Source organism: Cetorhinus maximus, chromosome 29 (assembly GCF_964194155.1).
Source record: "Cetorhinus maximus chromosome 29, sCetMax3.hap1.1, whole genome shotgun sequence".
NCBI lineage: Eukaryota > Metazoa > Chordata > Chondrichthyes > Lamniformes > Cetorhinidae > Cetorhinus > Cetorhinus maximus.
In genome coordinates, this window is record NC_135907.1 from 2894488 (window position 1) to 2920302 (window position 25815).

At 39.5% G+C, this 25815-nt stretch overlaps 1 protein-coding gene across 3 annotated transcripts in view; it reads left to right on the forward strand.

Annotated features, from left to right (window-relative positions):
- Positions 1-88: 88 nt before the first annotated feature.
- The window catches only part of LOC144669551 (histone acetyltransferase p300-like), a 116636-nt gene continuing 90909 nt past the window's right edge, over positions 89-25815 (forward strand). For all 3 annotated transcript variants that reach the window (XM_078532030.1, XM_078532031.1, XM_078532032.1), the window contains exon 1: positions 89-211. In XM_078532030.1, coding sequence (XP_078388156.1) covers positions 127-211 — 85 coding nt within the window. In that variant the 5' untranslated portion in view covers positions 89-126. The remainder of the gene's footprint in view (positions 212-25815) is intronic.

A 25815-nucleotide genomic window follows, 5' to 3' on the forward strand; every position in this document is an offset into this window, starting at 1 on the left:
GTTTTGTTTTTTTTTTTCCTCTCTCTCCTCGCCGTTTCGTGTGTGTGTGTTTTTTTTTCTTTCTCTTTTTAAAACAAACAAAACCCTCAAAAAGTTGTAAGGTGCAATTTTTAAATTCGGGAAGAAATGGCAGAGAATCTCTTGGACGGACCGCCTTCAGCCAAGCGGCCTAAAATCTCCTCCCCGGCTCTCTCAGCCAGCGATGGCACAGGTACTGTAAACCCATTTTATACTCTCCCCCCCCCCCCCCAATACTTTTTTTTTTGCCCCTTTGCATTCGTGAATGTGTTTTATGCTGATTTTGTTTCCTTCCCCCACCACCCCCCTCTTCAAAACTTGAAACAGAAATCAAGGCTGTAGTCCACATATAACCCTTTTTCTTCACACAAATATATACCTACTTGTGTAAAATTATTCACCCCCCCCCCTCCCCAACCATCCCATTATGTTAATGGGGAATTTGTACCCTGCTGATTTCTTTTGGGGGATGTTTTCCTCATGGAAAGGGGTATGTTCCTGTACCAGGGTATTGTTATGGAGGATGGAGAAGTCTCTTTTTTTCCTTTCAGCGGTTGCAGTTTTATCCCCCTTTTCTTCAACTAACTATCTTTCAAATGTGTTTGTTGCCTGTGTTAGTTACCTGTAGGAAAATGGAGGAATAGCTTATTGGGTCTTTGCTTCAGCTAGTTTATTGTTGTGGAAGGTGATGAAATGGAAGTGCTGTGCCATAGTGTCTTTTCGCCTTGACTTGGTTGAGTAGGTGTGTGTTTAATGGATCACGTATGAAGTAGAGGTTTGCTTGGCGTGTTTTAAAATGGTTTCATCTTGCACTGAATTAAAAGTGTGCAGTTTATGTTTTTGTATATTTTGCATTATCTCCGAGATATAGGTAAAATTTATTGCAGCATGTTGTTCCAGTGTAGTCGTATGAAGGATGCACCTTGTTGCTCAGGTTTTACTTAACTTTGCTTTTTTTTAAGTGAAGGATTTGTCCAGAAACGTGAGGAATCTCGTGGGGTTTTCTAGATTTTACAAAAATGAAATGTGCTTCTATTTGGAACATGTTTTGTTAAGTATGTTTGCTTAAATGAGAGTTATGCTTTTATTTGAATTGATGTCTTGATTGTGTAATCAAAAGAATATACATGGCATAAAGACTTTTTATGCCATGTTCTGTAGGATTTGGTATGGGTATTTTGCCTTTAGGAAAAATGTGACATTGCACTGCTTGGTTTCTGGTGTGTCAACACGCATTTAGACAAAGAAATGCACTGAATTTGGATTAATTAGGTTTTGTTCTTCTATTGCAAAATAATTGTTTTGAAAACTTGAATTTGTAATATTTAGTCTGTAATGAAATTACTTCAATTTCACGTGTGGAAGTTCAGGATGACCATAAGTTTATTATGTCGGCTTCATACTTCATAGAATTCTAACTTGTGAATAAGTTTGCAATTGCATTTCAGATCTTCATAATTTAGATTATGAATGGTTCAACCAGAGTGTTTCATTCAGTAATATTTTAAACATAACTATTAAAATTGAACTTAAAGTCAACAGAAAAGCACAGGTGTGCACTAAAAGTTGAATTTGGCAAAATCCAGGCCAGTCTTTGGCACCAAGGCAGGTGCTCTGACCAAATAACTGGTATGTTACATTTTAAGTGCTTGCCCAGGGTTGTTAAATTCACATAAACAAAGGTTTTAAAGAAAATTAATACTTTGGATCACATCTTTTATATGGTCTGTTTTTGATCTTTCACTTTGCAGCAGTAGCGTTGATGCTTTGCGGTGAGTCAGATTGCACCTCTTAGTTCTTTCATGATGTTTAGCCAGTTGGAACTCACTTTTAAGCTTACTAAAACTAAAAATAGAGGACACTTTATCTGAGATATTTCCTCAAGTGATTTGACAATAACTCAAAAGCAGTTGCAAGTGAATTATGTTCAGCCAGATTAAATGAAAATTGCATTCCGTAGTTCTCTGTATAGTTTCTTGGAGGAAATAAATGAGCATGTTGTAGTTACACCTTCATTGTGACACAGAATAACTTGCATATTATTTGGTCAACTCACTTGCGAAGATGTTGGGAAACTATTCCTTGACCTGCTTCATAATGCACTTGTAGAAGTGCAGTAATCCATTCCATGCTGCTTGTATTGCTGTACTACAGTACCAAGAACGAGTGCTCCACCCACTTTGAATCATTCTGATCTCAAATTTTCTCCCTCAGCAGAGAAGGTGTATATTAAGATTGGCATCACCCCATCACTACTACATGATTTATTCTGTTTTTCAACAGTTTGTAGTGTCCTGTATCTTTGGGTTTAGCCCGTCACTTTGTTTTCTCGTCTAAACCATTTATCAGCAGTCTTAAGTACAAAAATCCCTTGCAAGAAAATTATGCAAAATATATAACCTCTACAGATAGAGGATTTGTAGCTAAATCTGGCATCCAAAATATACTGAGCTTGATCTAGGGGTTTTTAATGTACCTATGTAGTTCAGTTTGTGAATTCCAGCTAAAGCTTTCTCCCAAATGGGGATTCCAAGACTTGTTACATGTTAGCTAACTGCATTTACCTTCCAGGGTTCTCTTCATACATTATTATTTCTGCTTTCCCATAATAGTCCACAATAATCTAGGCAACAGTGAGCTTTTGCTATATAGAAACTCAGTATCTGCAAATGCGTAACTGTGTTTAATAAGAGATTTACATTGGGGAACAAAATTAAGTACAATATGTCATCAGAGTGTTTTATTTCACTGCGTGTATACATTTGATATGCTGCATTCCTTTTTAATAATCAACTTCTCCACAACATCAAAACCACCAGAATGTGACCATTATTTTTTTCACGTATTTAAAATTGAAGATGCAGCTCCAACTTAAATGTAATAGTATGACTTGTTTCAAGTCCTAAGTGGGCAAAGCACAGTGATAATGGCGCAAATGCTCTGTGCTGTTTTCGATTTTCGCAGTTCCACGATGCACGTGCACAAACACACATACACATTCTTAAAGTGGTCCTTCTCCTCACCATTCTTTCCCGGTCTTTTGGTGTCGTATTAGTGTAGTTAGTTTAAATTCCAGTCTGACCCTTTGATTGCCATGTTAGGTTGCAGGCAATCCGCAGGTAACCAAAGATTTGGTTTAATAATTTGGTGTCCTGGCCAATATTTATCCCTCAACCAACAGCGCTAAAAATCAATTATTTGGCCATTATCACGTCACTCTTTGTGGGTCCTTGCTATGTGGAAATTGACTGCTACAGTTCTTACATTACAATAGTGACTGGACTTCAAAAGTACTTCGTTGACAGTGAAGCACTTTGCATCCTCTGGTCCTGAAAGATGCTACATAAATGCAAATTCTTTCTAATACTTATTTTCCCTCTAGAATTTCTCTTCCTGTTAGTTCTCTATCTTCCTTGAGCCAGGCACCTTTTCCCATTCAAGAGTATAAACTGGGGACGAGGCTTTGACCCACATGCTATTTTCCCTTTCTCTTGGAGTGTCACATTGTCTCCTTTGATATGGGAGTTGAGACTCAATTTTTTTCTCAATATTGTCCTGTGTTCCTACTTGGTTGCTGTTAGGCTTCAAAAATGGATGGTTCTGAATGCATTCTACTTACAGTCCTCACCCTTGGATCAACAGTTGCTTTTGTGCTTTTTATTCCAAATTTTAAAAAATGTCAATTTTTTAGCTAAGACTTTCAAGAGGGCACCAGTGCTACGTGGAATGACCAGTGAGTGCAAAGCTGCGGGAGGCCTTATGAAGATGGAAAGCATAAGGGGAGACATGTTCTTCAAAAAATCTTTTTGAATTCAAGCAAAGATGAGTGAGCCAGCATCTTTGTAACAAGGTTTAGAGTTAGTTAAGGCAATTTAATGCCAAGATACGTGGTTCATGATAAAAAATGTTCTAGATGGTGCCTAATAAAGCCGGTTCTTCTGCTTGGCAAAGAAATGATTGTCACAAGTCTCATGTTTTAAACCCTGAGCAGTTTTGTTGTTACTTAAATGAGTTTACTACATATGTTGAACTGTTGCTTTGATGGCTTTTTTGTTCATTTCATAAAGTTAACCAGCTGTCATAAAGTTGTCATTAGTTTTACCTGGACGAAGGTGTCACCTCATAATTTTTGAGATAAACGCTGTAGTTTCTGCATGAATGTACAAAAATATATTATCCTGCGGACATTATACTAATTTTCAACATCTGAGGGACATGCTTACAAGCAAACATTGAATTTGAACATTGGCACTGGCTCCTCAGCTCATTTGCTAATACTATTGGCAAGACTGGGGAGAAAGAGGGTAGTAGAAGTAATTTTTACATAAGGTGTAAATCCTTTCGGGTTGAATTTTGTTGTGAGCCCAACTTAGCTGTCAAAAACTTCAGTTATTTCTGAGCAGTTTTTTTATCCCCTGCCCCACCCCCACACGATTAATTTGGCCCCTTCTTCAATTCCACTGGAAAGTGCCTACTTTCTGAATATTAGTTTCTTACTTGCAATGGTGATTTCGTTTGTGTAAAAGTATCACTGACTATCCCAATCTTTTATAAATATGAATAATGCATCATTGTCCATACTTTTTGTATGTGCTTGTGTTTTTTGCCCAGTGATGTACCATAGATTGGCACTGAATGGTTTAGTGTGTCCTCGAGTAAGTTAATAGCAAAGAACCATGGAATATTGTATAAGGTTAATTGAAAGAAGTTTTTGCAAAATCAGTGTTGGTATTTAACTTCTCTTGTGAACTTGATCATAATGTTTTAATTTAGTCCATTTCTTACTATATTAAAGCAACGCTGAATGTAATTTTTTTAATACAGTGTACACTTGATGGCTGAATCTTAAACAAGTAAAACTGCATTCATACATATTTCTATTAATGTGGATTATGTAAATTAGTGACTTCTCAGTTTTGGTACTTAAATCATTTGTGTTATGCGGCTTTTCTGTTAACATTAAATGTTACAATTTGTATTGGAGGTTGATGGAATTGTGTTCAAGTGCTACAATATAATACTTTTTAAATTGTAAAATTAATTTCAGAATATAATCTTATACAAGCAACAGAATGACTGTTTAGTGGGTGAAACAGAAGGGATGACCGAACTGGGCAGAGGCTTATTGTTGGCGCAAAGCTTTGTTTTCTAAATCCTATACCTAACTTGCAAGTTCTTGTTTCTGTAGTAGTTGGGATGGAAAATGTTCCATTCCCTCACCTGACAACCCTCACTTGAATTGCACAAATTAACAGAAAAAGTCATAAAATGGAAGGGATGAAACTTACCGGTTTGATATGGTTCATCATTAGTGGCACACGAATGAATGATCAGCATATCCAATACAGGTGGTATTTTTTAGTGGATTTGCTGCCCATCAAACTATAAAAAGTTAAAACCATTTATCGTCATGTCAAAAAAAGTAGCCTGTTGCATTTGCATAATCCAGTACATTGCACAATATTTTGTGTGTTTGTGTACAGGTTATTTCCTGGTAATCTACCAACAGAAAAAGGTATTGAAATATTATAACTATCGTGGCAACATTTTTAAAGTAATAATTCAGCCTTTCGCTCTGCAGGTGTCCATAAACTTTTGCTTTCAAGTTTTGACGTAAAAATACATTTGATTTAATCAAATAAAAAGGTTTCTACGACAAACTTTTTTTTACCATTTGAGCTTGTTAATCTCTATGTAAATCACTTGCTAGTTTCTAAATCTCTGCCATATTCGCCAGAATGCCACAGAATGAATTGAACTTGACTTTTTTACAAATACTCTTGCTTGATTAGAATATACTGTGGCTACTGTAAATTAACTCATGCCCATGGTGCTCATGAGTTATTTAGTCAGTGTATTTGCAGTTTATTTCCCATAAGCCACAAGTCTCCCAGTGTGTATTCTCTGTATAACTTGCTTGCAACCATTTCTTATCCAAGGTATGTGTTCAATAAACCATAGAATAGAAGACATTTACGACTCAGAAGGAAGCCATTTGGCCCATTATGTCTATGCCAGCTGTTTGCTGCAGCAGTGAAAATCTGATCCCAATGCTGCTGTTGCCATAGCTTCGAATTTTTCCCCTCAAACTTTACCTTAAAAGTTGCATTGGTTTATATCTCAAGCTACTCCCAGTGGCAAAGCATTTGATAATCCAGCAGCTCTGTATAGATACATTTTTCATGCCCCCCCCCCCCCCCCAGCCCGTAACCATCTGTCCTCATTGAGATGACTTGTTGATGACCCCTCGTCACTGATTCCCTAACTAGAGGAAATAATGTCTTTCCCCATATCAGAACTTTCTTGGCCTTTTCTGATTCAGTGGAATAGCCCCAATACCTTAAGGCTTAGGTATATACTTTCCATTCTTGGCATTGTCTATACGAATACATGCTTTAATGTTCTTTCTGTAATAGGTTGTCTAAAACCGCAACCATTGTTCTGTACTATTGTTGTGGTGACACTTCTGGTCTAATTTTGCATTTTATCCATATACATCAAAGACTATACAGCAAAACCTTATCAAGCCCACCCCTCCTGCTCCCACTGCCCGTAGTGACATCGAAATTAGAACATAGAAACGGGCCATTCTGCCCAGGCAGTGTGAGCACCTAGCACTAATCACATTTATCCACTTTCTCATATACGGTGTTTGTATCCCTTCAACCTTTTTTCCTTGATTTTTCCACTATCCAATCTTGAATGGTAACTCAACACAAACCTTTGAAGTGAATTCTACAGGCTGAACTCTGAAAAGAAGTTGCTTCTGCTCTCTGTTCTAAATCTCTTGTATTTATGATCCCATAATTACTAAGGTTCTATCTACCTTACCCCAACCTTTCAAGATTTTAAAGAGGGAAGAAAAGGGAGAACCAATTTATGTCATGTATTTGAATTTTCAAAAAGCATTCGATAAGGTGCCATGCAGAAGGTTATAACACAAAATTAGGGCTCCTGGAATTGTGGAAATATTAGCTTGGATTGAGGGTACGCTGAGGGACAGAATAAGTGGTTCATTTTCGGGGTGGCATGTAACTAGTGAGTACCACAAGGATCAGTGCTGGCCCTCAGCCATTCACAAACTATATCAATGACAGGTGAAGTGACCAACTGTAACGTGTCCAAGTTTGCTGACAATAAGTTAAGCTGGGAAATTAAGCTGTGAGGAGGACGCAAAGAGGCTGCAAAGAGATATAGATGGGTGTTAAGTAAGAAAAGTAGAAGAAAGAATATTTTTTTAACTGGAAAGAGACTGGGAAATATTGGCATTCACAGTGATTTGGGTGCCCTTAACACAAATTACAAAGTTAACATGCTGGTACAGCAAACAATCGGGAAAGCAAATGGTTATGTTATCCTTTATTACAAGGGTTTGGAGTATAAGACTGACGAAGTCTACTATTATATAGGACCTTGGTGAAACCATATCTGAAGAATACAGTTTTGGTCTTATTACGTAAGAGAGGATATACTTGTCTTCGAGGGAGTGCAACAGAAGTTTACTGGACTAATTGCTGGGATGAGAGGATTACCTTATGAGATTGAGTAGACTAGACCTATATTTCCTAGAGTTTAGAAGAATGGGAGGTGATCTCATTGAAATATATAAAATGCTTAAGGGGCTTGGCAGAATGTTTTTCCTGGTTGGGGTGACTTGTACTAGGGGTCAGTATCTCAGGATTAGGGATCAGCATTTAGGACTGAATGAGAGATTTCTTATGCAAACAGTTGTGAATCCTTGGAATTCAGAAAGGTAGGTTTAAAGGGGTATTTGAAATGGGGTAGAGAGAGTTGGATAAGTGGAAAAACTTAGAGAAGGCATTACAGTTGAGGGTCTAGGCACCCGAAGGCATGGCTGCCACTGGTGGGGCATTTAAAATTGAGGATACACAATGTGCCAGAATTTGAGCGCATTGATTTTGAAGGATTGTAGGGCTGGAGGTAGTTACAGAGATAAGAAGAGAAAAGTCCATGGAGAGAGCTGAAAACAAGGATGAGAATTTTAAAATTGAGCCGTTGTCAGGCCCAGAGGCTGTTTAGGCCAACAAGAACAGGGATGATGGATGAACCAACTTGGTGTAAGTTAAGATATGGGCAGCAGAGATTTGAATGAGCACATGTTTATCTACGATGGCAGGCAAGAGGCTGGCCAAGAGAGCATTGGAATAGTCAAGTCTAGAGAATGGGAATGGACAGGTATTTGTGTAGTGGTTGAAATTGGGCAGTGCTACTGAGGTGGAAGCAGGCAGTCTTGGTGATGGAGTGGATATGTGGTCAAAAGCTCACCTTGGGCTCAAATAAACACCAAGCTTTTTTAGACAGTTTCTGTGGCGAAGGATGGAAACCGTGATTGGAGTATGGAGTTTGTGACAGGGACTAGGACAATTAATTTCTTCATCCCAATATTTATCATAGTCATCCAGTACAAATTGACAGCTATGGGTTTACCAAAAGGTGCTGAGAGATGTGCAGGAGAATAGGATTTTAATGTGAAAATGTTTTTCTGTTTCGTTTTTGTGTGGTTAACGTTTTTGAAAGCAAGGAAGCTTTACGTTATTTAGTGACAAACGCTGAATATTTTTGTCCAAAGTGCACAAGGTGGATGAAAATAGTCAAATTATATTTTGAAATCTTGGGTCAAAATTGTATCAAGTTTGAGAAATTAGCTCAGACTTTGTAAAAAGGACCTTGTTGAAAAGTCCGTTACAAATCATATTGGGGGGGGGGGGGGGGGGGGGCGGGGGGGAGGGTGGAATGCGTAACACCTCAATAAATTCACAATGGCCTGTACATGCTGAAGTTGTCTTTAGTGTTAATTACATTATCAATATGAGAAGATCAAATTCCTTTATATGTTTCCAAATAAAGTAGTATGTTTAGTTGTTGCAATCTTCAGTAAACTTTCATAAAAGATGAACTGCACATTGTAGGGACCTTGAACTCTCGGCAGCTATTGTTTCATACATGTAGTGGCCAAATCAGTCAAGTTAGCAGAATTCACAGCTTAATTCTGGAGACATTTTCAAAGTTTATCCTTTATAATTAGAAATTGAGTTCTATCAGAATATTGCGTAATTATGGCTGACTTGTATTCCATCTGAATATCTAAAACTTGGACTTTGACAAGCACCATTGAATTGAGCCAGTGTGCTGTTAATACATCCTGATTACTGAGGAAGAGTTTGAGCCAAATAGAAAAATATGATAAATTCTGTGATTGAATAGCTCATTTTAGTTGTTTGAGCTAAATAACTATTACTGAGCACAATTCAATTTTTAAAGAATTAAGCATAAGGTAAGATAATTAGCCATAACACCACTCTGCAAGGTGAGCAGGTAGACCTCTGTGAACAACCACAGCCGGTACAGGGATTGAACAGATGCCATTGATGTCATTCTGTGTCACACTTTAGCCATCTAGCCAACTGAGTTAACCGACCCCAGAGCTTTAAATGTTTTAACTATCTCGAATTGGTGTCTGTGGGAGTGATAAGAATGTCAATATGTGGTATTTAAATGACATTGATTGTGGAGCCTTACTTTGGTATTCAGTCATGAAATTATGCCAAGCCATGTATGTTGAGTTTGGGGATCAGTTGGCTAAATGGCTGTAGTGTGATGCAGAATGACGCCAACGGTGCGGGTTCAATCCCTGTACTAGCAGTAGTAAGTAGTTCATGGAGGCCTGCCTTCTTGCCTTGCCTCACGCTTGTAGAGTGGCCCCCCTCAAACTATATATAACCAATTGTCTCTAATGGAGAGAGATGCCAATGGTCCTTTATGGACTGTGGCTGATTACCTCACTTTATCATGTATGTCAAATGCACTTTTGTTCCTTTTTTAACCTGTATAAAGTAAGAAAAATAATTAGATTTTTAGACATATGTGATATTCTGTACATAAAATTACAAGGAAGGTGCTGGTAATCTTAAATTTACTAACATCAGAAAAGCTGTAGACTGTTGCAAATTTAAACTATTGAATTCAAAATATTGCCTCATATGCCACTATGCTGATAGTGAAAATCAGTTTGCAGTATAATAGCCTTGAGATTTGGAAAAACTGCTTTGAAAAATATGGTAAAGTGGAGCTGTTGTAGCTTGGTATTTGATGCCTTATTGAACGTTATTTCCTCAATAGTTGGGACTCGTGCTATTCCAGTTAAATTCTCAATTGTGAAGTCACTTTGCAAACATTTTTAATTTGCTGCAGGACACGAAAACAAATGAACTAAAATATAAGTGTATTGTACAATAATGAATTAAAACTTCAAATTTGAAAGTATAAAGTAGTATTGTTTTACCAATTTTAATTTGCTGAACTTGGATGGAAATTATGTGGAATATTGTGAAATCTGTGGGTTGTGACTAATTTGATACTTTTTAAAATTTATAAAATCAAAGTATAATTAAGCAAGTTTTTATGGTATTTAGAAGCAACTGTTTCATGAGTATGGCAGTTTGCTTGAGTGGAGCAGCTTTTTAAATAGAGTGCAAGGATACTTAAACAGGGAAGGATGAAAAGTTTAACATTTAGTTGCAATTTTTGTTTTCAGAACGCAGGGTTGAGGTGAATTCAGTTTTGCAATAGTTCAGTGCAAAATCTTAATGTTGAAACTTTCAACTGTTATAACTATGTCAGAAATAGTAAAATATTTACTAAATATGAACTGAATTTATCAGAAAGCTCAGCTTTTGGTTATATCAATCATAGTTAAAAGCTGTTTAAATCCACATTTAAAACATCTCCCTGAAAGACTTGTTTTAATTTGTTAAATAGTAAAAGAAAACTTGCATTTATATAGCACCTATCCTGACCACAGGCTGTTCCCAAGCACTTTACAACCGATGAGTATTTTTGAAATGTAGTCACTGTTGTAGTATAGGAAGCACGGCAGCTATTTGTGTACTGTAAGATCTCACAAAGAGCAACATGATCTTGACCAGAATAAAAACAAAAACAAAAATACCTGGCAAAACTCAGCAGGTCTGACAGCATCAGTGGAGAAGAGTACAGTTGACGTTTCGAGTCCTCATGACCCTTCAGCAGAACTAAATAAAAATAGGAAAGGGGTGAAATATAAGATGGTTTAAGGGGGGGTGGTTGGGACAAGAAGAGCTAGGTAAAGGGCCAGTGATAGGTGGAGATAACCAAAAGATGTCACAGACAAAAGGACAAAGAGGTGTTGAAGGTGGTGATATTATCTAAAGGAATGTGCTAATTAAGGGTAGAAAGCAGGACAAACAAGGTACAGATAGCTCTGGTGGGGTGAAGGAATCTAAAAAGGTTAAAAGGTAGAGATAAAACAATGGATGGAAATACATTTAAAAATAATGGAAATAGGTGGGAAAAGAAAAATCTATATAAATTATTGGAAAAAACAAAAAGGAGGGGGAATAAACGGAAAGGGGGTGGGGATGGAGGAGAGAGTTCATGATCTAAAATTGTTGAACTCAGTATTCAGTCCGGAAGGCTGTAAAGTGCCTAGTCGGAAGATGAGGTGCTGTTCCTCCAGTTTGCGTTGAGCTTCACTGGAACAATGCAGCAAGCCAAGGACGGACATGTGGGCATGAGAGCAGGGTGGAGTGTTGAAATGGCAAGCGACAGGGAGGTCTGGGTAATGCTTGCGGACAGACCGAAGGTGTTCTGCAAAGCGGTCACCCAGTCTGCGTTTGGTCTCTCCAATGTAGAGGAAACCGCATTGGGAGCAATGAATGCAGTAGACTAAGTTGAGGGAAGTGCAAGTGAAATGCTGCTTCATTTGAAATGAGTGTTTGGGTCTTTGGACGGTGAGGAGAGGGGAAGTGAAGGGGCAGGTGTTGCATCTTCTGCAGTTGCATGGGAAGGTGCCGTGGGAGGGGGTTGAGGAGTAGGGGGTGATGGAGGAGTGGACCAGGGTGTCACGGAGGGAACGATCCCTACGGAATGCCGCCCGCTTGGGGTGGGGAGGGGTGGGGGGGGGGGGGTGGGTGGGGGGGGTGAAGGGAAGATGTGTTTGGTGGTGGCATCATGCTGGAGATGGCGGAGGATGATCCTTTGAATGCGGAGGCTGGTGGGGTGATAAGTGAGGACAAGGGGGGCCCTATCATGTTTCTGGGAGGGAGGAGAAGTTGTGAGGGCGGATGCGCGGGAGATGGGCCGGACTCGGTTGAGGGCCCTGACAACCACCGTGGGTGGAAAACCTCGGTTAAGGAAGAAGGAGGACATGTCAGAGGAACTGTTTTTGAAAGTGGCATTATCAGAACAGATGCGACGGAGATGAAGGAACTGAGAGAATGGGATGGAGTCCTTACAGGAAGCGGGGTGTGAGGAGCTGTAGTCGAGGTAGCTGTGGGAGTCGGTAGGCTTGTATCATGACCAGGAAATCTCATGACCAGGAAATCTCTTTCTGTGAAGTTGATTGAGGAATAAATACTGGCCAGGACACTGGGGAGAACTTCTCCACTCCTTTTCAGATTAGTGCCATTGGATTTTTGTGTCCACCTAAGAGGGCAAATGGGCTCTTAACTGAAAGAAAACAACTGCGAAATGCAGAGCTGCTTCAGTACTGCAATGGAGTGTCAGCCTTGCTTTTTATGCTCAGGTCCTGGAGTGGGACTTAAATCTACAACCTTCTGCCTTGGGAGCAAGAGTGCTACCAATTGGCAGAATATTGAAGTGACAGATTTTTATATGGGATAAAAAAATTGAGATTTTGACAATTAACCTAATAGATTAAATTATCAACAATGCCTTTCATGATTGTTCATTAGTTCCAGTCCTTTAATTGGATTAAACAGCATTCAGTTTTCATGTTAGCTTTATTGCACGTTAGTTTCTTGCCTATTATCAGTGCTTCAGTTAGTAACTCACATTATAAATCTTAACTTTGCTACGTTCAACATCCTGCGAATTTTAAGGAGTAGCATGTACCTACATTGCTCGTTAGAGGTTAATGTGAACAGGGAATTTCAGTTATTACAAAGTATTTATAGTACAGAAACAGGCTATTTGGCCCAACAGGTCCATGTCAGTGTTTATGCTGCACCCAGGCCTCTTCCATTCCTTTTTCATATACCTTTTGCACTTGGGTGCTTATCTACTTTCCCCTTAAATGTATTTATGCTTTTTGCCTCAAGGACTCCAGTGTGATAAGTGGTTAGAATGTAAAACTCACTTTGTGGTTAAAGAAGCTTTTCCTGAATTCCCAATTGGTTTTCTTAGTGACCACCATATCTATGGCTGCCATTTCGGTCCAGTTTCCTCACCCCCCCCAACCTCAAGTGGAAAAATCTTCCCCAAGTTCAAAACCTTAAAGATTTCTATCAGGTTGCCCTTCGCCTTTTTTTTGTAGAGAAAAGAGCCTCAACTCTTTTCCATCTTTCCTGAATGGCATAACCTTTCAGTTTATAAGTATAATAAATGTAGAAAACTGCCAATTCAATTAATAACATCACTTAAAGACCCACAGAGAGATAGGATTAAAAGTAAATAACATGAAGCTCTTGCATTCTGCTTTTAAGTACAATGTTGTTAGTGATGCTGATGGTTACCTTCATTTACTCACCGCTGATGATGATGAATTCATTGTATTACTGGATGCTCTTTCCAGCTTTTTCTTGGAACTGATTTTGATTAGACCCATCTCTTGCTGACTAGACTCTCTTTTTCCACTAGAATGAGGGGGCTAACCTGTTGACAACACAGGTTCCTCGCTCCTTTGCTAGCTGATTAAAAACTGCTCTCTTACCAGGGATACTGTTGCCCTCTGCTCTTAAATCTTCTGTCATCGCCCCTCAAAAACCAATCCTTGAACCCTCTGTCCTTGCAAATTACTGCGCCATTTCTAATCTCCTTTTATTCTCCCAAATCCTTGAATGTGCTGTTGCCTGCTAAATTTGTGCCCATCTTTCTCAAAACTCCATGTTTGAATCCTTCCAATTGGGCTTCCACCCCTTCTTACTAATGTCACAAATGATATCCTAGTTGACTTAGACATGGGTAAGCTATCTCTTCTCATCCTCCTTGGCCAGGTTGAGCATGTCATCCTCCTTGAACACCACTCTACTGTCGTGAGGCTGGGTGTGAAATTGCACTTACCTGGTTCCATTTTTATCTATCCAGAGGCAACCAAAGATTGCAGTGGTTTCTCCTCCTACTCGTGCACCATTATCCCAGGTGTCTCCCAAGGATCTATCCTTGGCCGCCTCACATTTCGCATCTAACATGGTGCTCCTCGGCAACATTACCTCAAAACGGTGTCAGTTTTCACATGTATCCTGATGGTACTCAGCTCTACCTCGCTTCCACTTCTCTTGCTTCCTCTACTGTCTCTAAACTGTCAGACTGCTTGTCCAGCACCCAGTATCTAGATGAGCAAAAATTTTCTTAATTTAAATTTTAGAAGTCAGAAACCACTGTCTTCAGTCCCAGTCACAAGTTGCATTCCCTTGTCACCGATTCCATTTCCTTTGCTGACAACTGTCTAACTATTCGCAACTGAGATGTTATATTTCATCCTGATATGAGTTTCCTGCCATGTCTCTGCAGCATCACTAAAACCGCCTTTTTCCACCCCTAACATCACCTAACTCTGCCCTTGCCCCAGCTTTTCTACTACTGAAACCTTCATCCAAAATTCTGAAGCCCATGTCCTTACTCTCACCAAGTCCCGGCTCACCCGTTTCCCCTGTGCTCGCTGACCTGTTTTCTACTATGCTTCGTTTTTTTTTACATTCCCATCCTTTTTAAATCACCCCTCCCTTTCTCTGTCTCCTTCCTACAGCTTGATAGCTCCCCCTCCCAAGACCTCTGCAATCTGTCAATTCTGGCCACTTCTGCGCATTCCCGATTTTAAAAACTCCCAACGATTGGCGGCTGTGCCTTTTGCTACCAAAGACCTAAGGCCTAGCATTCCCTCCCTACATCTCCACCTCTTTATGTCTCTTTCCTCCTTTAAGACACTCTAACCTAGTTTTTGGTCATCTGGCTAGTATGTCTAACTGGCTCGATGTCCTATTTTGTTAATGCTCCTAAAGTATCTTGGGATGTTAAATTGCACCTAAGGCCATATATAAATGCAAGTTGTTGTTGAACTGTGCAATTTAGGTTTTTTAAAAAGTTGCATGTATTCCTCTACCTTGGAGTTTAGAAGAATGAGGGGTGATATTATTGAAACATAAGATTCTGAGGAAGCTTGACAGGGTAGATGCTGAGAGGATGTTTCCTCTCATGGGGGAATATAGAATGATAGAGTACTGTTTTGAAATTATGGGTTGCCCATTTAAGAAGCAAATAAAGGAATTTCTTTTTTGAGGGTTATTGTTAGTCTTTGGAATTCTCTTCCCCAGAGAGCACCTGAGGCTGTGTCATTGAGTATATTCAAAGCTGAGATGGACAGAGGGAAAGTGGAATTAAGGCCACAATCAGATCAGGCATGATCTTATTGAATGGTGGAGCATGCTTAATGGGCTGGATGATTTTCAGACTATTCACTTCTCCCTAGTCCTAGACTACCTAACCAGCAGAAATAGTTTCTATCTGCCCCATCTGTTCCCCTTAATGTCACGAAAAGTTTGATCAAGTCACTACTTAACATTCCAAATTTCAGGAAATACAGCCATATGATTACTGGTACTGTATTAGAACAACAGGAAAAAATCTCAAATTACAATATGCCTGAAAAGTGTGAATTAATTAAGGAAGGACAGCACAGAGTTGTTAAAGGCAAATTGCATTTAACTAACTAGATTTGAATTTTTTGATTTAAAAGAGAGTTGATGAGGATAATGTGATTGTTGTGGTGTATATGAAGTTCCAATAGGCATTGGATAAAGTGCCACATAATAGGCTTTTCAGCAAAGTTGAGGCCCATGGAATAAAAGGGACGTGGTAGCATGAATTTAAAATTTACTGAGCAACATTCATCAGAAACTGAACTGGGCCAACCATCTAAATACTGTGGCTACAAGAGCAGGGCAGAGGCTGGGAATATTGCAGCAAGTAACTCGCCACCTCACTTCCCAAAGCCTGTCCACTATCTTTACAAGGCACAAAGGAGTGTGTTGGAATACTCTCCACTTGCCTGGATGAGTGCAGCTCCAACAGCATGCCAGCTTGCCACCATCCAGGACAAAGCAGCCATTTTGATTGGCACCCCATCCACCATCTTCAACATTCACTCCCTCTGCCACCATGCAGTGTGTACCATCTACAAGAATCACTGCAGCAACTCACCAAAACTCCTTTGAAACCACCTTCCAAACCAGCAACCTCTACCACCTAGAAGGACAAAGGCAGCAGATGCATAGGAATACCACCATCTCCACGTTCCCCTCCAAGCCACTCACCACCTTGACTTGGAAATATATCGCCTTTCCTTCACTGTCGCTGTGTCAGAATTCTGGTTCTCCCTTACTAACAGCACTGGATGTACCTACACCACATGGACTGCAGCAATTCAAGAAGACAGCGCGTCACCACCTTCTCGAGGGCAAAAAACGATACCTAGCCAATGACACTCTCATTTTGTGAAAGAATTTAAAAGGGGGGGTTAGTGGTAAAGGAAGGTGTACAGTGATGTTTTAGTCCTGGAACCGCTGCTTTCCTTGATATAATTAATGACTTGAACCTGAATGTACAGGGCACAATTTCAAAATTTGTAGTTGGCGAATTATTGTGAACTTTGGGGAGAATAGTGATATGGATTTCAAGAGGACAATAGGCTGGTGGTTGATGGACATATGGCAGATGAAATTTTATGTAGAGAAGTGTGAAATGATAGGAAGAATGAGAGGGGCAATATAAACTAAAAGGTACAATTCTAAAAGGGGTGCAGGAAATGAGTGACTTTGAGGGATATTCGTACAAATTATTGAAGGTAGCAGGGTATATTGAGAAGGTGGTTTAAAAAGGCTTGTGGGACCCTGGACTTAATTAATAGAGGCATAGAGTACAAAGGCAAGGAGGTTATGATGAACCTTTATAAAACATTTTTTCACTTTCAACTAGAAAATTGTAGGCATTAGAGAGGGTGTAAAAAAGATTTATGAAATAGAACTAGGGATGAGGGCCTTCCATTATAGGTTGGAGAAACTGAGGTTCTCCTGAGAGGTTGGTGGAGGCAGATTGAATTGTGGCTTTCAAAGGGAATTGGGTAAGCATCTGAAGATATGTTTAAAAAAAAAGCAGGGTTACAGGAAAGAGCCCTAACGGAATTGCTCTTGCAGAAAGCCAGCACAGACTCGACGGGCCAAATGGCTGCCTCCTATGCTGAAACTATTCTATGATCCTCTGGCTGTCCACCAAGTGCAACTTCCCTATTGCTAGAGAATTACTTAATTGTTTTCCCATCGCTGACTTTGACAGCTTTTATTTCCTCCAAATCATTCACTTTTCCCTCAAGGCAGAGGGATGTAAACTTGAGATTTTACCTGATGCATGTTGCAAGATATGACGTGAAGTCTTTGTATGTGTGGCTCTTTCTCTTTTTATCCTGAAAGGCAAAAATCCAACCCAAGCCCCACTTCCTCTACAACAAATTACTCCCTTATTAAACCTCTTTTTCCTGTGCTCCTCAAACCTCTTTGCCATCCATGATTGTACTTGCCTGGATGACTTGCCTGTCGTGTGAAGAACTCATGGATTTTCTTGTCCTTAAGATTGACATCTTTGTTGCTAATCTTGTAATCCCTGAATCATCTTGCCCTCATCTATCATTGGACCATAGAATCAGCGGAAGAAAGTAGATTTTATTGCCCTCCTTAGCCATTCCTTTATTCTGGACGAGATGCAAAATCTTGACTTTGATTCTGAGCTAAGTTTCAAAGCCCTCATATTATCTATTTCTAGCTGTACAACAGCTCACTTCTGCCATGCCTTATCTTTGCTTTTGAATTTCTGATCCATGCTTTTAATCTCTAAATTTGATAATTTAATTCACCTCCCATCTTGCACTTCTCATAAACATCAACTTGCCCAAAATGCAGCTGCCATGACCTTTCCAGCACCTGTCCATCCCTCCTCATCTTATAGACCAAGCCTGGCTCCCTTCTTTTGGCAGCTCCCATTTTACTTGGGGTCGCCACACTCCTGGTTGATCACCGTTCTTCATCTTCTGTTAGTCACCCATTTCTCTTCCAATCCCGCTATGTTCAAGTTTCTCACCAGTGAATCTCTTCATCTGGTCTCTTCCTGACAGTCCCTTGTCCGCCTCTCGCATCACCACATTTTCTCTCTTTCTAATTCTCTCTCTCTTTCTGCCACCCCTCCCCTCCCCAAGGAATGGGCAATTAATGCTGTCCTTGTCAGCAATGTCCACATCCTGAGAATTGAATAAAAAGTAATATGAAAGCATGAGTGTATCTTATAGTTTTGCATTCTACTCCTTGCTTTGTACCACTGGCCCTACAGTTTCTACAAATTCTGTACAGAAATATTGATGGTCGTTTTTTTTTATTCATCATGGGATGTGGGCGTCACTGGCTAGGCCAGCATTTTTTGCCCATCTCTAGTTAGCCTTGTTCAGAGGGCATTTAAGAGTCAATCACATTGTTGTGGGTCTGGAGTCACACGTAAGGACAGGTAAGGGCGGCATATTTCCTTCCCTAAGAGACATTAATGAACCAGATGGGTTTTTATGGCAATGGTTGCGTGGTCGTCGCCAGACTTTAAATTCCAGATTTTTATTGAATTCAAATTCCACCATCTATTGTGATGGGATTCGATCCCAGATCCCCAAAGCATTACCCTGGGTCTCTGGAATATTAGTCCAATGACAATACCACTAAGCTACTGCCTCCCTCTGTTCTCTGTAAGTAAGCGATACTTTGAAGTAGGTTGTGTGTGTTGGGATTGGATGTCAGCTATGTGGTCCTAAAATTGCATTACATTTTCAGTTTTTAGTGCATTTATGCAGAAAATTCAATACTCAACAGTCAAAGCAGATGCAAGCAATGATTGCCTTTCACCCCTCTTTGAAGACTGTTACTAATGGTAGAGACAGTCATCTTAAAACCAATCTTTGGAATTTCTTCCATAATTTCTTTCTGTCCTCATTTAAAACCTTACCCTAAAACCCTGATCTTTGAGTAATTTTGTAACCCCTCTTAATCTCTTCCAGCACATTTCCCTATCTTTCCATTTATGAAAAGGTTTAGGATTCCTGGCATTGTATATGATATGTTGTTTTTTCTCTGGTTGAATGTATCTTTGTAATTGCAGATGCTTGCAATAAGAGCTTTATGTTGTAATCAGCTAAAGTTTAAATAGCTTTTTATTTTCTGTTTTGCACCTTGGTTTTTTTTTATTTGCAATTGTGAAACAACAAAAATAGCCTAATATCTGTAAACCTTCCTCTCTCATGTATCACCATATTGATATCCTAGTATCAGGGAAATTTCCAAGTTAAACCTAGTTTGTATGGATGCACCAGTACGGTCACCAGGGTCTCAGTCAAGCGTAGTGTGTACTTGAAATTTTCATGCTATTTCCGTTTATACTGTGAAAATGATCTAGCAGTAAATATAGATTTTTTTTTTGATCTTTCAAAGCTGGGTAGCAGCTGGAGACAGCATTTTGAGTTGTATAGCACTAGGTTGAGGTGTGAGTCGTAAGAGGCACATTGGCACTAAGTAAACTTAGGAATGACCCTGGCGATACTCTTATTGAGATTCAAGTGGCCTTGCAAGCCTAAATTGTGTTATTTGGGCCTTCTACAAATCCCAAGACTTTTCCTATGTTGATAACGGCTCTATGTATTTGTTTTGCAAAGCCGAAGGTTTAAAAGTAGATCCAAAGTTGAGCTTAAACTGTTTATGAACCTACCTTTTTAATATTCATGTATAATATTTCTGAGAATTCTTCAAAGGTTTCCAGCTTTTCTGTAATTTTTTTTACTGCTTCCAAATCCTAATGCTTGTATTTACTATAAATCTGTATTTCTAATCGGTTCTCCACGAATAGTGCATGATTTGGTGAGTGCTTTTCCAGCATTTGTTTTATTTATAATAGGAATAGTTTTACTGTAAAGTTGCCCTTGGCTACCAATTTCAATATATATGTTGCCGTATAAACCTTAAGATGACATTAATTTTGTTTTACAACATTATGTATCTTGTTTTAGGTTATGCTGATAGGGTTAGATGAAGAGGTGTGGGAGGAGGCTCATGTAGAGCATAAATGCTGGCATGGACCAGTTGGGCCAAATCACATGTGTCTGTTATATGTTCTATGTAATTTTGTGTCTATAGAGATGATGGTTTTTATGAGCAAATTAATTTTACTTGCCTGAGATAAGGATGGGTAGTGTGGCTGTGTTAGTGGACTAATAACCCAGAGAACGTCAATTAACAATAAAGGTGACTATCAAGCTGTCAGGTTTTTGTGATAATGTCAACTGGTTTATTGATATCCTTTAGGGAAGGAAATCTGCCATCTGTACTCGATCTAACCTATATGTGACTCCAGACCCACACCAGGGTAATGCTTTGGGGATCTGGGATCGAATCCCACCACAACAGATGACGAAATTTGAATTCAGTAAAAATCTGGAATTTAAAGTCTGGTGATGACCTTGCAACCATTTCCATAAAAACCCATATGGTTCATTAATGTCTTTTAGGGAAGGAAATATGCCGCCCTTACCTGTTACTTTTTATTCGTTCTCAGGATGTGGACATTGCTGACAAGGACACAGCATTAATTGCCCATTCCTTGGGGAGGGGGGAAGGTGGCGGAAAGAGAGAGAGTGAGACAGAATTAGAGAGAGAGAGAAAATGTGGTGAGGCGAAAGGTGGACATGGGACTGTCAGGAAGGAAGAGACCAGATGAAGAGATTCAGTGACGAGAAGCTTGAACATAGCGAGATTTGGCTTTGCAAATGAACTGAAGCAAAGTTTTTCTCATGGGCAGCTACGGATGGGCAATTAATGCTGTCCTTATCAGCGATGCCCACATCCTGAGAATGAATAAAAGGTAAAATGAAAGTATGAGTGTGTTTTATAGTTTTGCATTCTACTCCTTGCTTTGTACCACTACAGTTTCTACAAATTCTGTATAGAAGCAATTAACATTTGGTGCTTATTCCTCTGTTAGTAAGTGACACTCTGGGTCAGTAGTAGCTTGTGTGTGTTGGGATTGAATGTCAGCTGTGTGGTCCTAAAATTGCTTTGCATTCTCAGTTTTTCATGCATTTATGCAGAAAATTCAATACTCAACAACCAAAGGAGATGCAGACAGTGACTGCTTGAAATTTGACTTAAGGAAAGGAACACTGATGTAGAACCCTGTGCTCTCAGGATATCAGTTCTATTTTTGTGATTTTTAAAATCCATTTTTTGGTTTGTCATCTTCACTGAAGTAGGGATTACATAAAGTTCACTGTAAACTTCAATATTGAGTTATATACTATAATTATTGAACAAAAAATTGAACTGCATTTGTGTAGGCCTTTACTATTTTAGGTTTTATTTTTTTCCAGAATTCATGTTCAATAAATCACTTGAAAGCAGATGTACTTTGGCAAGTTAAAGAGAAATGTTTTCATTTCCAAACATATCGGTAATGCTAAAGTGAGACACAGTCCCTCGATTGAACGAGTGTTTATGAGATTGAACAGACAGTAATAGGGCTACTAAATTACGCCGTGCCCTACACTGTGCTTGGTCTGAGGCATGCAAATTTCTTTCATTTTTCGATTTGATCCGTTTATGCCGCTACGCTCCTTCAATAGATGATCCCGTTTAAAACACGTCCGCACCACAAACTCACTTAAGTGGAAGCGGTTTGGCAACACAATTAATGATGCCACTAAACACATAACAAATCTCTCTAACCATGTACACTCAGAAAGCGAGGAGTTTGTTCTTGTGCGTGTTTTCAATTTTGGTGTACCTTCATCCCAAATCAGGCGGGAAGAGGTAAGAGCTGAGTTTGAATTCCTCTACCCCCGACTATTCCACCACAAACCAGCATCCACTGAAGACGCTGAATCCTTGAAAGCGCGCCTAGCTGGTCTAGCACACGCATATTGTGGGATTCCAAATGACCTGTCTGACTTTCACATGCAATGCGAATGTCTTCCAGCGATGCAAAACCTTAAGACCAACCCGGACATTTGCAGCAGTAAACCTGACAAAGGGATGGGAATAGTCTTCCTTAACAAGTGTCACAATATCAAGAAATGCACGTCATTTTTAATGACAGGTCCACCTTCATATTCATTGGACTTGCCGCTCAACATGACTGGACAGCCTTGCTCAAAAGGAAGCTTAAAAAATCAACCTCGCTGGACTTGTGTAAGAGCGATGAGCTACTGTGTGATATATATGACAGGATTCGTCCTCATGGTTCGCTGCGTCAGCATATGTATGGGCTGCCCAAGACACACAAAAGTGATGTCCTCTATGCCCCACCTTATCCATGACCAGCTCTGCACAACATAAATTGGCCAAATGGTTGGGTGAATTGTTACCACCAGTTTTGAGCAAGTTTTCCACATAGACAGTGAAGGACTCCTTCACATTTACAAAAGCCATACAAGACTTGCATATTGATAGCAATGCTATGTTCATGTGCTCATTTGACATTGCTAGCTTATTCACCAATGTTCCACTTAAGGAAACCATAGATATTTGTGCAGCAGCACTATATCATGGCAATCTAGACCTGCCATCATTGCCTGAATCCATATTCATTGAACTTATGAACTTGGCAACTCGCACAGTTGAGTTCAGTTTTAATGACACTATGTTATGCCTAAATAGTTGGTGTTGCCATGGGATCCCCTCTAGGCCCAGCTCTCGCAAACATCTTTGTTGGGTTCCATGAGAAAGGTGTCTTTGATGGAATGACACCTAACCTCCTACCTCTCACATATTTCTGATATGTGGATGATATATTTGCTATATTTAAATCCGCAGCTGCATGTAATAATTTCCTTACATGTCTTAATGGGCTCCATCCTGCGCTCAAATTCATCTGTGAAATGGAGCAGTCAAATAAACTCCCTTTCCTTGATGTACTAATTAATTGAGGGTATTCTCTACTATGTTCTGCTGCAAACCTACCTTCACTGGTCAATATACATATTGGGATTCTTACAGTTCCACATGCTATAAGATTGGTCTTATCAGCAATCTTGTAAATAGGGCCTGAGCCATTTGCTCACCATGCATGCTTGATGCTGAAATAGGGCACATCCTGCAGGATAATGGCTACCCTGATCAGATCGTTTCACGCTGTATATCACGCAAACTCATGAATAGGCCTAAGACCATCACTTTTAGCCCTGAAAAGTGCCCAGTCTACCTCAGATTACCCTGGAAGGGCAAGGCATCTCAAAACTGTGAGCACCAGGTGAAGCTAGCTGTTTCAAGCTGTTACTATACAGTAGCAACACGAGTGGTATTTGCCACTAACAAGATGCTACCGTCAAGCCAAAAAGACGTTCTGCCTATCACACAAATGAGTAATGTTGGGTATGAATTTCAGTGCCAGTGTGATGCTAGGTATGTAGGCCATACGTCCTAAAGACTGGCGAATTGTATCAAACAGCATGTCGCAACTGCTGTTTGCAACCGGCAGGGTTTAAACCGTACCCAACCAGCCCATGCTTGCAAAACTCAAAACTAAGTGTCTAACATTAGATGTGATTCTGCGATTGGACAACATTTGCTAAATAATCCTCAAACTCTTTCGAGTTATCAACAGTCACAGATTGCAACTCTTTCGAGTACAATCACAGTTCTTGGTTTTCCGGGAGTGGGACATGAACCCACAACCCTCTGATTCAAAGGCGAGGGTGCTATGAACTGAGCCATAGCTGACACCTCTAAATAATCCTCAATGTGCTAGGAATTAGGCTGACAACCAATTTAAGATCGTTAGTCGAGCATGTGTACACACCACCTATTTCAGCTAAACAAAATAAGTGAGAGCCATTCGCTGACTCATTCCTCAGGGCAATGCTTTGACCAATCAGTCGAGCTGCCTGGTTTAAATTTCAAACAATGATTGGTAGTGGTGCATTCTCCATGGCAACACCACTTGCCAACCAATCAGCACTCTCTTCACATACAGTATAAATTGTTATCTTCCCCTTATATTGGTATTTTGCAAGTGTTCTAATGAGCTTAGGCATGTCCTTTTTCTCAGTAATACTCAAAACATGTTTGTAATCATAGTTTTTGAAGAAATTTGTCTTTAACTAAATTTAGTATTATACATTGTAATGTTCATCATTAGGTTCAACCTTAGCATCGCCTCGTCCACGTAGGTTCATTTAGCTATCTTGTGATGGAATCTGTAATTTCAAAGTTTGTATTTTTTGAGAAGGTATTCCCTAATTGAAAAGGGAAACTTAAAAGGGAAATTTAGAAAGGAAACGTAAGACTGAAACTGAAATTGGAAACTAAGACTAAGGAGACTGAATCCGGTTGAAAGCATATTGATAGGACACAACCATTAGAGCTCAGATGAAGATGATGATTCCAGTGGTGCAGTACAGGCAGGCTGAAGAAGACAAGGCTCCATCCAGAAGGTAAATTGCTGCAGTTGTTTCTGCTCCTTGAAGATAACATTGGATCTATGCCATCCAGACCATTGTAAGCAGATTGAGGAGGTTCTGCAGACATGTGCCATTTTTGGTGAATACCATGCCCATGGAACTCAGGTTGATTGTACACTGCAGTTGGCTGGGGATCAGGCTAAATCTTAAAACAAGAGGAGCTGAAATTCTTCATGGGGAAGAGTTTTGAAGGACTTTGACTGAGATTGATAACATATATTGATAACATATATGCTATGTGGACTGTTATGCCAATTTGTAAGATCTGTTTTAGTTGTGTCTGCCATTTAATGTGTAATTTATAGTTTGTTAATTGCCTTTAATTCATGTTTAACTCATGGTGGATTCTGAGTTTTAGACTATAGAGGTTACCCAAGATAGTATTTAATGTTTGCTTTGTTTGACTCTTGGATAGTAAAATGTCTTTTATTTTAAACTCTGGAATCCCATGGCTTCATTCTTTCAGTTAATAACTGGGGTTTCGGATTTCTTGTTTAAAAAGTTACTGGTCTTGACCGAGATCATAACAATCTGAACAGATTGCAGGTTACTGAAGGTGTACTCTCAGTATGGAGAGTCGATATGCACAGTATTTTGGGCTTAAGTGTTTCTGGCAGTTCAAAGCAGAATCCTTGAAAATCAGAATAGATCCAAGTTCCTGCAAAACCTATTTTTTGCTTGCAGTTGTGAATAAGCAAAAAAAGATTTTTTTTAAAATAGCCTTCATGTTCAGCTCGTCCCTTTTTGTCTGTATTTTCTCTGAAACTAGTATTCATCATAATGATTTTCTCCTGTTTCCCATCGGTGGTATTATTATGGAAATTGTACCTATTTCAGGCATCTGTAAGAGTTAAAACCTGCATCCTTGGTGTGTCTGGCAACCGCACTTAAGCACAAGTTTAATGGTTCATATTTTAGAAAATAATGTGCCCTAGAAAAAAAAATTACTGATTGTGTGAAATCTGTATTCATCTGGCAGCTTAAGCCAGGTGAAATATTTGGCATAAAATTTTAAACATCAGTGCTGCACCGCAATAACTGTTCAAAGCCCTTTCAGTTGCTTTCACTCATTGTTTTTCCTGCTTGTCACGTGAAGTTAGGAATGTTGGGCTACACTTGTTGGAGAGGCAAAGAAATCTCTTAATTCCTAAAACCTGAGGAAAACACAAATTTACTTACTTTGGTTGCCCTTTTACAGGGCAGTGCATGACACTATCAGATAACTTCCTTTCCTGCTCTGTGTCAGCCAATTC